The 15,967-nt window shown below is 58.9% G+C and overlaps 1 protein-coding gene across 1 annotated transcript in view; it reads right to left on the bottom strand.

Moving 5' to 3' along the window:
- Nucleotides 1–2,423: 2,423 nt before the first annotated feature.
- Nucleotides 2,424–15,967, bottom strand: part of KIAA0930 (KIAA0930 ortholog) — a 45,148-nt gene continuing 31,604 nt past the window's right edge. The window contains exons 3-10 of the mRNA XM_012757458.3: nt 11,674–11,799; nt 11,488–11,565; nt 11,072–11,173; nt 9,774–9,914; nt 8,962–9,156; nt 5,974–6,136; nt 4,300–4,458; nt 2,424–3,807 (exon numbers count right to left, since the gene is read on the bottom strand). Of these exons, the coding sequence (XP_012612912.2) occupies nt 3,767–3,807; nt 4,300–4,458; nt 5,974–6,136; nt 8,962–9,156; nt 9,774–9,914; nt 11,072–11,173; nt 11,488–11,565; nt 11,674–11,799 (1,005 nt within the window). The 3' untranslated portion in view covers nt 2,424–3,766. The remainder of the gene's footprint in view (nt 3,808–4,299; nt 4,459–5,973; nt 6,137–8,961; nt 9,157–9,773; nt 9,915–11,071; nt 11,174–11,487; nt 11,566–11,673; nt 11,800–15,967) is intronic.

The following is a 15,967-nucleotide window of genomic DNA, read 5'->3' as shown; positions in this document are numbered from 1 at the left end:
CTGTCTCAAAAATAAAATAAAATAAAAAAATAAAAACATTCCTTCTTCAGTGTTTTATAAAAAAGAAAAAAGTTAAAACATAAAAAAATAAAAAATAAAAGCAAGTCAGTCATTAGAGTATACCAACTGCATAGAGATATTCCCCTGGAATGTCTTTATATGAAAAAGCAATTTTTTTTTTTACTTCATTCTTTAAAAGTCTTCTAACTAGTCTGTGATTAAAACAGCAAAAACAGATCCTGATTTGAGTCTAGATTCTTTGAGGGAAAAAAATATCTAAGGAACAGGCCTTTATATCCTTACTGTCATTCCTCCATGCAGACAGAAACCTCACTGATTTGTGCACAGTCCTTAAAAAGTCTGTTTACAATGATTTGACTCACAGGAAATTCCAGCCTATCTCTAAGTTGACTTGGCTACAGAATATTTTGCTTCTTTTTGTTCTCTTTTGACTATTTCTCTGTTTTCTATGTTACTTGTGTTTTAAATAATATTCTTTTGTGGTTTTTTTGTTGTTGTTGTTTTTTGAGACAGAGTCTCACTCTGTTGCCCAGGCTAGAGTGAGTGCCATGGCGTCAGCCTAGCTCACAGCAACCTCAAACTCCTGGGCTCAAGCGATCCTCCTGCCTCAGCCTCCCGAGTAGCTGGGACTACAGGCATGCGCCACCATGCCCGGCTAATTTTTTCTATATATATTAGTTGGCCAATTAATTTCTTTCTATTTATAGTAGAGACGGGGGTCTCACTCTTGCTCAGGCTGGTCTCGAACTCCTGACCTCGAGCGATCCTCCCGCCTTGGCCTCCCAGAGTGCTAGGATTACAGGCGTGAGCTGCCACGCCCGGCCAATATTCTTCTTTTGGAATAACGAGGCTTGCCTGTTTTGCAGGCAGCCAGAAGTTGTGGCGAGACAGCAGGCGGCGAGATGAACACCACCACCTGGACTCACAGCGCTAAAAGAAGAGATGTGAATGGAGATGACACATCACCCTATCACAACCTCGTATCGTGACATTTCTTTAAAAGAAAAAAACTCACAACTTTCTTCTCAATGTCCTAAAACATGAAACCAGGTTTCCTCAAAGGAAAATTGTGCGCCAACCCCAAATCCCACGCGCGCCGTGCTCTTCCCGCACCACCCACGAGTCAGGCCTGTGCCCAGGAAGACGCCAGACGGCCTTACAGGGAGAAAAAATGTATCAGCACTGGGACTTTGGGGGCCCAGGTTCTGGCCCTGTCACTTGTTACTCTATTACTCTGTTCCTGGCGCCATTTGTCACTTTAAGAAAAACCAATGTCAGAGGAACAGCTTAGTTATCAAGTGCCTCTGAGCATGTTTAAAATCTGGCCTCAGAAGTACCCTTTGGAGAAGGATTTCAAGGCTGAGAAAGGTCCACTCCGCCCCATGTCTGTCCATCTGTCCGGGCAGCACAGTGCGGATCAGAGCGCGGGCTGGCCCGTGCCTGGGTTTCACCCCTGCCGTCAGTGCTTGCTGTTCAATTTGAGGCAGTTCGCTTAACCCGCCTGCGGTTGTTCCTCATCTATGAGATGGGAAAGATGAAACCACCCGTTGAGACCGGTGCCTGCACGCGGCAGGAGCTGCGCGTTAGACAGAAGCGGCCAGACCATCGTGCGCGTCTGTCCTCGCGCTTTGCGGATGGAGGCGTGGTCTCCAAAGCCGGCCATCTGCACGCGTCCATGCGCGCGGTCCGCAAAGCACTCTCACACGTGACTGACACCGGCCTCACAGTCACAGGCAGGAGGAGGGTCACCGCCCTACAGAAGGGAGCCTGACCTGCCCGGGCCCAGCTGCGGGCGCTGGCCGAGCCCCAGGGCGCCAGGGGAGAGGGCCTGCGCGCCTCTCACCTCTGAAGACAAAGCCTGCGCTGCCGCACGTCCTGGACTGCCGCCTTCCCGGAGATCATCGGGACTGAAGTTCTCCAAGATCTAGTTCTAGAGTCGTCAGACCCCAGCGCGAGCAAGGAGGGACAGTTCCTGAAGAAACAGGTGTATTTCAGCCACGTGGACACGCACTCGGGAGCAGTGCTCAGCACCCCTGGAGCGCTCGAATGACATCCTGAGGGCCGGGCCACACTCCAAGCTCCCTGAGGCTTCGCCCCACACGCTGGGGCGTGCCCTGACTCTGCAGTGCCCCACAACACCAGTTTGGAACATGAAATCACGCAGAACCGAGACAGCTCCGGCCTGAGCCGGCCCCCGCTGGAGGGCGTGAGCGCGTTCACTTCCCCAGCCCACACACCAGCCTGCACCAGGCTATCACAAAAGCGGGGGCGGGTGTCAGCATCCCCTGGTCTAACACCTGACCCAAGCTGTGCCCTGACCCAGTCGTGCACTTGAACCCCGCAGACTTCAGTGAGGTAGGTGGTATTAGCCCCATTTTACAGGTGGGCAAACCGAGGCAGAATGAAATGCAATAGCTCACTTTTAATAACAATATACAAAATCTGGAGAAAGCCCCAAAGTAGTCCCCTATTTCCGGAGCCCGCAGAAGAAACACAGACAGGAGAATGAGCCCCTCCTCTTCCTTTTCCCCCACAAAGAAGATCTCTAAACACACCCCTGGAACCCTGGAAAAATTCCCGGGGACTTCGAACAAAAAACCCATAGCAACAAAGAGACCCAGCTTCCAGTTTATTCCCAGTTGGGTAGGGGGTGCCTCTGCTCGAGGAGAGCAAAGCGTCTGTCGCTGCAGACGGAAACTCCTTCATGCTGGGACAAGGCCGCAGACAGGCCTGGGCCCGGGCGGCCGCTCACAGGAGCGGTGACATGGCTGCGTGAGCACAGGGGCCATCCCTCTTTGCTTCAGTGAGCCAGTCCTGGAAATGGTCCCAGCACACGCAAAGGAAGTAAGCTCTAGGAGACCAGGGAAGATGAAATGACACCCCTCCACTGCCCCACCCCCAGAGGATGGGGGTTCTGCCAAAACCTTCCTGGGAGGATGCCAACCCCACCCCGCAGCAGACGCCCTTTGGCAGAAATCCTGTTCTCCTGCCCTCAGAATCGAAGTCTGCGGTCACTCCGTGTGAGGCCCGGCCGGCGTCGCGGGCGGAGGTGTGTGCGTTGGCGGTGTTCTTTGGCTGGAAGCAAAAGGCCGTTCTGGCAGGACCGGGGCCTGTCAGCTCAAGGTCTTTCTGGAGCTGGGCACGGGTGAGGCACTCCCAGCCCAGGGCAAAGCCATCAAACATCTTGGGTTCCCATCTCCCCACGGCCACCTGGTAGACAGGACAAAGTGGTAAACTCGGGAGGACGAGTCGGGACTGACTCGGGTGCTGAAGTTCATGGGGACAGCATTACAAAACCTCAAATCGGTTTCCCTAAGAAAGAGTTGACAGCGTGACACACTGCGTGCCCCCAGCCAGGTGGCTGTCCCCTGCCGCCTGTCAGATGGGAATGCCACACCAGGAGGCCCGGCCCCTCCAGACACTCGCTGCCCCCTCACTCTCTGTTACGGCCTCTTGACACCTCTGTCCTCTCTGGGTGCAGAGGGCTCTGCAGAGCCGGCTGGGCGCTGGCGCTGGGCGGTGGGCGAGGGGCGGAGCAGAGCCAGCAAGGGAGGAGAAAGAGGCACTTCAGTTTGGGCTGGTGGTCGTGGAGTCGGCCCTGGCCCCGGGAGTTGAGTGGCCCCGCCTGGCTGCGGCTCCGGCGCTGGCTTGTCACAGAAGACTCCGGTGGCGGTGGACAGGTAGGCACTTGGCAGCACTCCCAGGGCCGGGCGGGGCCGGGGCTCCACGCGGGCTCCGCGCACGGCTAGGTCATCAGGATGGGCTTCTGCCGCACTTCCAGGATGTCTGGGCAGAGGAGAGAAGCGCGAGGGACAAGGAGGCTCAGCACACCGGCTACAGCCACGCCGGCTCCGCGTGCGAAGGAAGCCGCCCCGCCAAGCGCCTCACATGCTGGCGGGGCCACACGCCACCCCGCCCCCCAGACCGGACACCGGCCTGCGGCAGCTGCTCTCCGCCACCCCGGTCAGCGGTCAGCGAGGTGGCCTGGGAGCCTCGCCTCGCCCATAGGTGACACACTCCAGGGGTCTGCAGCCACCAAGAGGGGACGGCAGGGGGCGCCAGAAAGGTACCCAAAGGGAGGCCTTTAGCTGTGGAAACCTACAGCCCCATGGCAGCCAGAGGCAGGGAGGCCAGGACCCTCACGCAGAGAGCCAGCTGGCAGCTCCTCCCCTGAAACGACAGGACAGGGACAGACACCCAGGCACAGCCCTCGGCAGCGCAGGGCCCAGGAGTCACGGCTGGCTGCAAGGCGCGTCTGTCCCCACCGACGAGCATTACCTGTCAGAATCCGATGCAGTGGCAAAGTGACATAGGTTAAGTGTGCATAGAGAAGGAAGTTTCCGTCTGCTCTGTTCAGCTTCAGCCAGGACCCGACCAGCGACCTTCCCGTGCCGGACAGGGACCGGGACCGCAGGTTGGTTGCGTTGTGCAGATCGGCTGGCGGGCAGAAGGCCAGGTCAGGGCCCGGGCAGCCCTCGCCAATGCCCCCGCACCAACACCCTCACGCCCCAGAGTGCCGCCTTGCCTGTGACACCCCTCCCCCACCCCAGGGCCCAGACCCGTGCCTCCACCTCCAGGAAGACCTCCCTGACCATCCCGAGGTCTCCTTCTCTGTCTCGAGCACAGTCTCCCCCGTGGGGTCTGGCACATCACCACGATGTGTGATATCTCCACTCCCCAGTGCTGTGTGTCACTGGAACTTTTGGGGCATGAGCTGAAGTCTCCTGATCCTGGGTTAAGGTTCTACCAAGTCAGACCCCTGCCTCTTGGTCCCGGAGCTCAGGACAGGGACGGTCATCTCTTCCCACAGCCCCAGCTCCCTGCTCGGGCCCGGCCCGGGGAAGACACTCAGTCTACGTTGTCGGTGAATCCTTCACTCCTCCACGCGCTTTCCAAATGCACCCACAGCAGGCGCCCGCTCGGTCCCGACAACGGTGAGCAAGGCACGTGGGCCTCGCCAGCACGGAGCTTGCCGGACCCCCTGACCCGGCTCTGCAGGCCGCCCCGGCCCCCACAGCCATTTTCACGTGGACCGCCAAATGATATTTTGAACCCTCAAATCTGATTTTGTCCATCCCTTGCTTAAAACCCCCCAATGGCTCCCCCAGCTCTACAGACCAAACGCGACTCCTGTTTTCTGGCTGCGCAACTTGCTGACGGTGGCGCCGACCCGAGGACGGTGGCACCGACCCGAGGATGGTGGGAAGGCGCAGCCCGGGGCAGAGAGGAGATGGTGCGGGGCTGCACTGAGGGTCTCGGGGGCCTCCAGACACACACCTGGGAGGCCGCGAGGGTCGCCAGCTCCACGTGGTGACTATCACTGGAGGGCGCGGGGGCCTGAGCAGGGGAACCCTGAGGGCGAGGCGCCCGAGACGGCCCAGAGAAGGGGTCGAGGCAGGAGCACGCCAGCCGCAGTCCGCTCAGCGCGCACCCGTGTTTGGGGCAGTCAGACCATCAGCTCCAGCCCCTTTTTTTCTTTTTAAGAGATGAGGTCTTGCTATTAACACGCTGCCCAGGCTGGTCTCAAATCCTGGGCTCAAGCGGTCTTCCCACCTCGGCCTCCTGAGCAGCTGGGCCTACAGGCGCGCCCACTCCCAGCTCAAGCCCTTCTTAATCACGCAGACGGAAAGTCTTCAGAGTCTAGGAACCCCCGCAATCGTGCGCGAACTGCTAAGTGTGCGTGGTCCCGAGCACTCTGCCAGGGAGAGACCGAGCCACCAGGATGGGAGCTCCTAGAGGAGGGATCTCTGTCTGTCTGTCCACAGCTCCACCCCCAGCCCCTGCATCGCTACCTGGCACAGGGCACCTGGGGAGGGGCTCCAAATGTTGCTGAATGAGTGAGTGAGTGAGTGAGTGAGTGAGTGAGTGAGTGAATGAATGAATGCCTAGTCTAGATCAAGAGGAGACAGAAGGTGGCAGGCGGGCCCTCAGGGCACAAAGGGGACAGGTCACCTCCACCGTCGTCCTCTCGGAAGAATTCCTCACTGTCGTTGGCCGAATGCGACTTCTTCATCTCAGCGATCCGGTTCCGGGGCACCTTCCTCTTGAGGGACGGGGAGAAGAAGGTGGGCCGGTTGTTCCGCTCCGGGGTGGGAGGGGTGCTAAAGGAGGTCACCTGGAACAAAGCGCTGAAGTCACAAGAGCAGCAAGAGCAGCCTCCGGGAGCCCAGGGCCCACCACCCATCTCCTGCCCTCAAACTGAACCCGACCCAGCTCCGGGAGACGACACTCCCGCTGTGCTGACTGGCCCGGCCGTCCTGGGCCAGGCCAGGCCTAGAAACTGGGAGGCGTGTTTCAGCCTGAGGACCGGCAGGTCACCTGACCGCCAGCACTGCCCAAGGAGGAACCAGCTGCCGCCACAAACAGCAGAGGGCCCCCCGCCTTCCAGACCTCAAACCCCAGTCGGGTTGTTCAAGCACAAAGTCACAGCACCTGCTGACGCCGTCCAGCCAAGCACTTAACCGCACCGCACGGATCGCTGAAAACCCCCCGCTCCGTGAGTGGGAGCGGGCACTGGCCCCATCTGACAAATGAGGAAACTAAGGCAGGGACAGTGACCTTGACTTGCCTAAGGTCACCCAGCAGGGTGATGACAAAACTGGGAGTGCAACCCACGTCTCCTGCCTCCTAAGGCCACTCTCCTCCCCCTAACTTCTCTTGGCTAAAATGTCCCCACCCCTCTCGCCCCAGCATCTGCCATGAGAAGTCCTGTGGCTCAGTGGCTGTGCCTCTGTCTCCTTCTCTCCTCCCTTCCATCGCCAACATTCACACCCACTGCAGACGGACAGGCGCATGACACTGGTCCCTGCCCTCAAGGAGCTCACAGTCTGCTGGGGATGACACTCAGGAAGTGGCAACCATAGACAGCATGCTGGCTACTGAGATAGAGAAAGAGGAGCACATGGAGCAGAGGCAAAAGGGATCAACAGCCTGGGAAATCAGAGAAGGCTTCCTGGAGGAGGTGCCGCTGGAGCTGGGTCTTGAAGGACGAGTAGGAGTTCGCCAGGTGAAGAAGGGGGGGAAGGGCGTTCCAGGCAGAGGGAACTTGGCCCATCTCCTCCCTCCTCCCCATGCAAACAAGAATCTGAGGAGCAAGATGAGCTGGGACCGAGACTTCGGGGGCCCCATCAGCCTCCTCATCATGGCTCCGACATCCACCAAAGTCCCGGCGGCTGCTGGGCTCCAGACGGTCCTCCCACAAGCCGGGGAAGGTTTTTAAAAGATAAAAAAACAAACACCAGAAACCACAATACACAGTCTGCATTTCTCATGCACTGGTTACAGGTGACCCCTCTGGAAAAGGAGACAGGCAACAGTGAGCACACAGGTGGCAGTCCCCGGGGATCAGCCCTGCTGCTGACACTGTGTGACCCTAACAAGTCCCTCCCCTCAACCCCAGGGCCTCCCTGCTACTAGGAGCCAGGGCTTTCACACCCCTCGCAGCCGCACCCATTGCACAGATGGGAAAACCAAGGCTCAGGCAGGTCTAGTATCTACAGTCACTTAGCAGACACCCTGTGTCTGGACTGGCACCAGCCCGGAGCCCAGGCCGCATATGCACAAGGGCTTCACACACACATTCTGTCAGAGTCCCAGTGGGCAATTTGGGACTGGGGAAGAATTAGGCCACTTATCCCAGAGATTAACACAGAAATGTGAACTACCTCACTCCAAAGACAAGAGAGGCCCCTGCATGGAATCCTCACCCATCTTCATAAAAAATAGCACTTACTGTTTTAGTTTGGCTCATAAAACACACTGATTGCAGAAGATACCAAAGAAAGACAAAGGTATGAAGAAGAGAAAGAAAACCAACATCTGACCGCCTGGAGACATGCATGGTTAAGATCTTTTCACAGAATTGAAAGTGTCACAAATACACTCCACCGCATCTCAGGCGTGTCAGCAGTTACGCGTTGTTCACACCCCTAAGAGGCAGTTTTCCGAGCAGAACAGCGAACAGTGACTGCAGCAGCTGCCGCTCGGAAAGGGCCTAGGCCGAGCCCCGCCCACGGGCTGGACGTGCGGCGGCTCTCTGGAGCCTCGGCACCTCGGGAAGCGGCTGTTTCCACCCTCATTTCTGGATGAGAAAACTGGGACTCAGAGAGGAAAAGAGACACGTCCAAGGTCACGGAAACAGCCGAGCGGGATTCTAGCCATGGATGTCCCTCCCAGACGGGGCTGGGCAAGGCTGCCCCTGGTGCACTGACTCACCTGTCCTGCCCAGCCGCACCTGCCCTGCACTCTGAGCTGTCCCCCGGGAGACCCACGCAGAGCAACAGCCCGTGGCCGGAGCCTCCCTCCTGCCTGCTCTCCCGGGCCTGCAACGCTGGCCCCACCAAAGGCGTCTGGGAACAGAGCTGACCTTGACCTCCCACCCCGGAGAAGGGTGGGCCTCGAAACAGCAGGGCTCAAAGTCCAGTGCCGTCCCACGAGAGCCGGTGACCTGAGGTCGCACGAGCAAGGCTGGCGAGCCTGGTTTCCAGGTCTTCGAGGCAGGAGCACGCACGCCTCCCCACAGGGGTGCTGCTAACCGATGCCACGCTGCCTCCTAAACAAGCCAGCCGGGTGGCCCCAGGGCCTCTGCCTGCCCTGGCTACCCTCACGTCATCATCGTCCCCACTGACTCACCAGGGAAGGGTGGCCACGTGCCCACGCTCACCCAGCCGGGCCACTGAGGCAGGCTTCATGGCTGGGCCTGGGTCCCCAGTCAGTCCCTTCTGCCATGTCCCTGTAGACCTAGCCAGGCTGCAGAAAGTACTCCAGCCCCAGCACTGCCCTGCCATGTGACCCTGGGCGAGGCACAGCCCTCTCTGCCCCTGGGCCCTCTCACCAGTGGGTGGGGTGGTGAGACCTGCCTCCCTGGGGCTGTGAGGAAGAGGGGGGCAGCGGGTGGATCCGAGCGACAGGAGGCCCCACCCCCCGCCGCGCAGCCCTTACCGGCTCATGCATGGGCGATGCTGGGCTGGAGTCCTCCTCGGTCCCACAGGGGGACGTGTCGCCTGTGGACACCCGACTGACCGCCATCTCAGCGTGGCCCTTGCCCTGCGGCCCCTTCATGCGCACAAACTCCATGTTGTTGTACTTGTAGAAGCCAAACGACATCTTCTGTGCCATGCGGGCGGCCACGCTCACCTGTGGGCCGGTGGGAGATGGCCTGAGTTGAGGCAGGCGGGGTGGCTCCACGGGGCCTCTCCCTCGGCATGAAGCCTCGGCGACCAGCCCTCGAGGCGCAGCCGAGGGCAGGCTCGAGGGAGGATCTGGGGGCAGACCTGGCTGCCGCTGTCCTCCGCCCCCCACCCCGCCCACGGCCAGCACAGCTCCAGGCGGGCACGCCCAGCTTGCAGACAGCCTTGCCTGGGTGGCCCCGCCGCAGGAGAGTGGCCTGCCCACCTGCTGCTCGGCCAGGCAGGGCCAGCTTCGGGAGTGTTCCCAGAGCCCGTCAAAGAGAGCAAGTGACTCGTGGTCACAGGGGCAGCGCTGCACCATCAGCGGTCACCTCGGGGAGTCACAGACTGGGGAGGACGTCCCTGCTCACATTTCAAATGGGGGTGGGTGGCCCGAGTGAGCTGAGGCAGACCATGCAGAAGGGACCTAAAGTGACCACGGAGCACCCAGGAGGAGCCCAGAGGGCAGCAGGTGCCCTGAGGGACAGCCACAGTGCAGAAGCGGCTGAGTGTCCTTTGGTGAGGACGAGGCTGAGTGGCTGTCCCCTGGGTCTGGGCAAGCTCCTGGAGGCCGCCCGCACTCACTCGGTTGTCGTACACCTTCTTCAGCGCCTCATAGCGGATGGAGCCCTGGAAGATGACGCCTTGGAACGTGTTGGTTTTGTCGCTGGCCACCAGCTCCACACAGACCATCTCTCCTTCCCCCACAGTCATGTCGCTGAACACCTGGGAGGGCAAAACAGGAGCCGGGGACGAGGACTGTCAGCTCCCGTCACCTGCAGCACCACCTGGCTTGGATGCCAGGGAGGACTGCTCAAAACCCCTGTTCCCAGTGGCATCACCCCCTGTCCAGCAGGACAGAAATACCCTCATCGTGGGATGGCAGCTGGGCAGCAGGGCAGGTCTTAACAGTGACTGTGGGGCTGGCAGAGGATGAGTCCTCGCTGGACCACAGGGAGGACCACATCCCTCCTCATGCTTCCCCGTGCCCAGGAGTCACACGTCTGCCAGGACTGCTGGCCACTTTCTAGCCTCCTTCACAGCGCCTAGGCGTGCCCTGCCCTGCACTCTACCGCACGCTCAGCAGCACCGACAGAGTGACCACCTGCCCAGGAAGACAACACCTGGACACAGGTGTCACAGACAGGTACAACCCCACACTGCTGCCTTCCGAGGTCACAGAGACTCAGGTGCAAATCTCAGCTTTGCCGTGAACAAGCTGTGCGAGCCTGGGGGGGGACATGACCTCCCCGAGCCTCAGATGCTTCCAGACACCGTCAAACCCAGCAGGCACCTGCAAGACAACCTGCCGCCCTTCCGAGTCCTCCCAGCGCCTTGAGCGCCTCTGGTGAGTCCAGCCAAGGACCCCACGAAGGCCTCAGAGGGGAGCGGGGACCAGGCCATGCAGGTCCTGTTCTGGCCAACTCCAGGCTCCCAACCTTAACACAAACGCTTGGCCCGGGTAACTTCCGGAGCCCTGCCCTCTCCGACACGCTGGGATTCCGAGGCAGGGCAGGCGCGGAGGCATTTATTTCCAGTTTACTAGTGACAACTATGACCCCTCCTGCCCAGGCAGCACTTTTTGTGAGAGTTTACGACGCATTCTCCCATTCAGGAGTCTTTTGATGTTGGACTCTGACAGGTAAGTAGGGCAGTCGTTTTACAGAGGAGGAAACTGAGGCTCAGCGCTGCGTGAACACTTGCCCCAAATCAAACACCGGGAAGAGTGAGAGCCACGTTTGTCTGTGTCCACACCCTGCCCGGCTCCTCGCTGCAGCCTCCTCCGCCCTCCTGAAAGGGGACAAGGCCTAGGGCACAGGCGCCTCAACTCCCGTTCCCGGGACAGGGACGCTCGGGAGACACCGCCACTGGCAGCTGCTCACCTCCTCGAAGCTGTCGATCATGAAGAAGATGTTGGGGTAGCTGATCCTGGACTCCTCCCCTTTGCTGTCCATGGGGTGTTTACTGGGGGACGCAAACACTTGCTGGAAGAAAGCAGATGGGAAGCACTGAGCCAGGCCCCGCTGCGTGCAGGCCCAGAGCCACTCCAAGGACAGCCGCCGTGGCCGTGCTGCCCGGGGCTGGTCATGAGCCAGACAGCCGCCCTGGAGGAGGAGCTGTTTGGGACGGCCTGGCTCTGCCCTATGTGCACAGGACACAAGACCCCCGGGACTGAGTGGATTTCTAGAGCCAGACCCCCACCTCGGGGGCAGGGAAGTGAGGAGGAGGAGGACTTGTCCCCCAGAATAAACACCGGGCAGCCAGAGGGAGGCCTCAGGGCCCTCGGACTAGGGCTCACCTGGGATTTCTTCTTGTGGATGTGAATGTCCCCGACATCCGTGCGCGTGCACACCGCACAGGTCACCATGTAGTCCAACTGGAAGAGAACACAGGTTAGAGTGCGCGAAGGGGTCTGCTGTCCCCCTGCTGTCCCTCTGCTGTCCCTAGGGCCTACTTGACGCCCCCACCCCCACCCACCCCGTACCTTCTGCAGGATGAGATTCAGGCAGACGCTCTCCTCCCAGTCAATGTCAGGGTCTCCCAGGCCCGGCAGCTTCTTGGAGTCCCGCCGGTACACCTCCACCTCCACCTCGGGCTCGGCCTCAGCCACCTGCGAGGCCCAGGGCAGAAGTGGGCGTCCAGGACGTGCTGTGGCCTCCAGGACGTGCTGTGCTCTTCCCGCCCCGGACTGTGCTCTGGGCAGGCACTAGGTAGGCTAGCACTCCAATTCTTGCTCCGGAACTCTCTAGCTATGTGACCCAAAGGTCAACCATTCTCCTCTTTGAGCCTCAGTTTCCTCATCTATACAATGGGCTAAGGGCATCTTCCTCTCAAAGTTGTGCTGATTATAAGAGAAAATATTTGCTAAATGTAATCCTAGCACTTTGGGAGGCCGAGGCAGGAGGACCACTTGAAGCCAGGAGTTTGAGAGCAGCCTAGGCAATGTATGGAGAATTTACCTCTACCAAAAAATGTTTTAAAACTTAGCCTGGCTTGGTGGTGTGCACCTGTAGTTCCAGCTACTCAGGAGGCTGAGGTGGAGGATCGCTGAGGCCCAAGAGTTTAAGGCTGCACTGATCTATTGTCATGCCACTGCACTCCAGCCCAGGCAACAGAGTGAGAGACTGCCTCAAAAAAAAAGTGACACTTACTGAGCTCGTGATGGGCAGCAGGGTCTGGGCTAAACATTTTGCAAATTATTAATGCTTTCAGTTCTAACAACAAGCCTAAAGCCAGGTATTACTAGCTCCATTTTAGATTAACAAATCTGCTGAAGATCAAATAGTAAATACAATTCAAAGAGAAAACAGAGCATCTGTCTACACCTCTCCTGGGAGAAGAGTTATTAAGGAAAAATCAAAAGCGGATTCAAATGCAGCCTATCCTGGCCGGGGGCCTCAAGTCCTGGGTCCTATTTAAGCCCAGGAGAGTCTCGCAGACTCGGGCTCTGAGGGGTAGCTAGGCACACCCCGCTGGGCAACGCTGAGCCCTCACACAGGCCGAGCACCCCAAGGCAGAGCTGGGATCCTTGGAAAGAGGTGCAGGAGGCCGAGCTTGCCCGAGTGAGAAGGAAACGTCCGGCGGGTGCGGAAGCTCCCACTTCCTACTGCCTGTGTGGCTCTGCAAAGTCTCCCTGCGTCCCTGAGCTGACAGTCCTCGTGTCCACGAGACTGTTGCTCCTCTTGGTCTCACTTCATTGCCCTATTTGGGTATTTTTCCTCCCAGTTTGTACCACTCTCTGCTATCATCTTGTTTGGTCTCCTCCAAGAGACGGCAGCTCCCAAAGGGCAGGTAGCACGTGCGCTCTGCACGCAGAAGGTGCCCTGCAGACCTCCGCCCCCCAGGAAATGAAAGGAAAAGGGCGCGGGCACAGTCGAGAGACTGTCTGCAGGCCAGCAAAGCGGTGCACTGGACAGACAAAAGAGCAGGCTCCCATCAGAAAGGTGCCCGTGTGTGCGCCAAAAGACAGGTCCGAGGAAGTACCAGGAGCTGCTCGGTGACCACCCACAGAAGAGACGGGCGACTGGCGTAAACTCCATGGGCTATCATGCAGCAATGAGACGGCACAGACTACAGCCACCTGTGTCAACAGGCGCCACTCTCCCAAATATAACACGAGAAGGGAAAGAGCTGGCGCTGAGCAAGCCCAGCGGGTGGCCTGCGAGACCAGGCCGAACCACAGGAAGGGCGAGGTGTCAGGGCAGAGGCTGCCCTGGGGGAGGCGGAACGCCGGATCAGTCAAGGGGCCTTGGGTGTTCTGGTCATGCTGCCTCTTGATCTGGGGGCTGGTGACGCCATGTGTTCATGCTAAGCAAAATCATCAAGCTGTATACATTTCTCTGTGCATTTTTCTATGTGTACATTAGATTGAAAAACATCTTCCAAAAAAGAAAAAGCAAGCCTGCGAGTAGAGCTTCACCACCCAGAAGCTGTGTGAGCCAGGGCAGGTCCTTCCCCTCTGGGCTTTACTTTTCTGTGAGTAGGGGTGAGGACTATCTGCACCCCAGCATGCTGAGGGTGTCGATGTGAGTGACAGTGGCACACAGCACAGGCCATGAGCACAGAGCAGGCCTGAATTCAGATGGCAGTTCCCCCGCTGCCAAAGACAAAATCGGCTGCCTGGGAACAGTGCGTGTTTTGTGCAGGGGAGTAAACAGAGAGGCCAGGGAATCACGACATCCCTCCCTGGGAAAGGCTGGACCGGGATCCCCGAGGTGGTCCCCAGGGCCCTGGAGCTGGGTGCACAGATCCCAGCATCCTGGGCCTACCCACACTGCAGTCCCTGCCTATCCACCCTCCTCTAGCTACGACCAGGAAGGCGGGCTGGGCTGGTTGCCATGGTGACCAGGTAGCAGCAACATGGGGATGGGAAGGGGGTGGGAAGCAAGCAGGAGGGCGGGAAGCCGCCGGCTTGCTGCAGAGGGCGAGCAGTGCGCAGGCGCCTCCGGTGGGGCCCATGGCTTGCTGCCTTCCAGGGGCGGGTCTCCAGCTCGCGCCGCCAGCCCGCCCCTGCAGGCCGTCCTCCGCACTGCGGCTCCGCCAACTGGGAAAACCAAAGTCGGGGTGATCCCGGGCTGCTAAGCCCTACAAACACTGCGCCAGGCTCGCGCGCGCGCGCCCTCACCCACCCTGCAGGGTCTATGCTGGCGCATGGCACCCGCCGTCCTGCTCTGCATGCGCTGATCTCTCCACTGCTGCTGCCCCCTCTGTCCTACGACCTGCCGCGGCCAGTGTCACCTTCTCTTTGCAACGCCCCCCTTCCCGCCATCCCGGCGCTGAGGGCTCCACACCACTGGCCTTGCTGTCGGTCTGTCCCAACAGACTGGGGGCTCCCTAAGAACTGGGGGCAGGTCTGAGTCATTTCTGCGCTCCCTGCACTGGGGGAGGAGGTATCTGCACTTGGGTCAAGTGGGTGTCCAATGGAACATTCTAGCACATCAATAGATGGATTGTTACATGCTCCCATGGGACTTAGGCTTCTGTCACTGACCTCCACACCCCCAAATCTTCAAGAAAGTTTAGACACTGCCCCATCGCCTCCTGCTCCAAATTCCTCAGTCCCAGATCCAGGTCTACTCTTTCTCAGAGAAGGGCTCTCACCTTTAACTTCCCTTCCACGCAGGAAGGATCCATTACCTGCCCATTCCTTTCTCTCCCCACCTGTGCTCCCCCTTCTGCCTGCTCTCCTCACCAGAGCTGTGACCGCTCCTGGACCCGAAATTCAAAGTACAGTCGAGAGTGTCTCAGATGTGCCAGTCCTCATCAGAGCCTCTGGTCACAACAGACTTTGTCTTGGGGAAAAGACCAACATTTTGCAAAAAAGATTCTCTGCTATCTGAACTCCTGCAGAAGCTGACAGGCCAGAGTGGCAGGGGCAGAGGCTGGAGTCCACAGCACTGCCACCTCCTGGCTGTGCATCCTTGGCTTTAACCCCCTGACTGTGGGTAGGAGCTGGGCTGAGGCTGGAGGAGGGTGTGATCACCATGGGGGTCACAGGCACACGGAGGATGCCTAGACACCAGGAACCTTCCTGCCAAGAGTACTCATGTGATCACATCAACCCCAGGCATGCCAGGTCCCAGGAGTCCACAATGGAAGGGACCTAACCTTACAAAGCACCTGCCCTGGCCCCTTATACAGAAGGAAAGGCTGAGCCCCAGAGAGATGACTTGACAAAGTCGCATGGCAAATCAGGGGGAAACAATGCCGGTCTAGAAAGCTGGTCTCCTGACTGCACAGCAAGACAGGGAGGACCTGGTGGCCATGGACTCAGAAACTCACAGTCAGGCTCCAGAAGGTGCTCAGCTCAGACTTCCCACCACCAACACCCTGCCCCCACAATTCTACCAATCAGCCCACCTTTGCATCCCTCCCAGAGGACACCCTTTGCCCTGCCCACTGAAACTGCTCTGCTAAAAGCCTCCCCCCATACCTGCTATCAAATCCAATGGGTCCTCTGGGCACTGTGCCCCAATGGCCACGCCCACTTCTGCAGGCGCTCCCCTCCCTAGGAACCCTTCCCTCTCCCGCCTTTTCCCCCACCTCTCTGGCTGGTCTCTGGTCTCCTGCTGGTCCATCCAAAGTCAGGCTAGCTCAGGGCTCAGGATCTGCATGTGGCAGACCAGCCTGGCAGGGACATCACCAGGGCATCCTTTGCAGTAGCACCCAGGCCCCTCCACTTGCAGAAAACCTGCTCTGCATGTTTTCAGGTTCTCAGAACAGGTACATGGCAAGGCAAGGGCTGCAAACACTCACAGCATGAGCCACAGCTAACAAGC

The sequence above is a fragment of the Microcebus murinus genome, chromosome 10 (assembly GCF_040939455.1).
Source record: "Microcebus murinus isolate Inina chromosome 10, M.murinus_Inina_mat1.0, whole genome shotgun sequence".
NCBI lineage: Eukaryota > Metazoa > Chordata > Mammalia > Primates > Cheirogaleidae > Microcebus > Microcebus murinus.
This window is presented reverse-complemented; position numbering and strand designations above follow the sequence as displayed.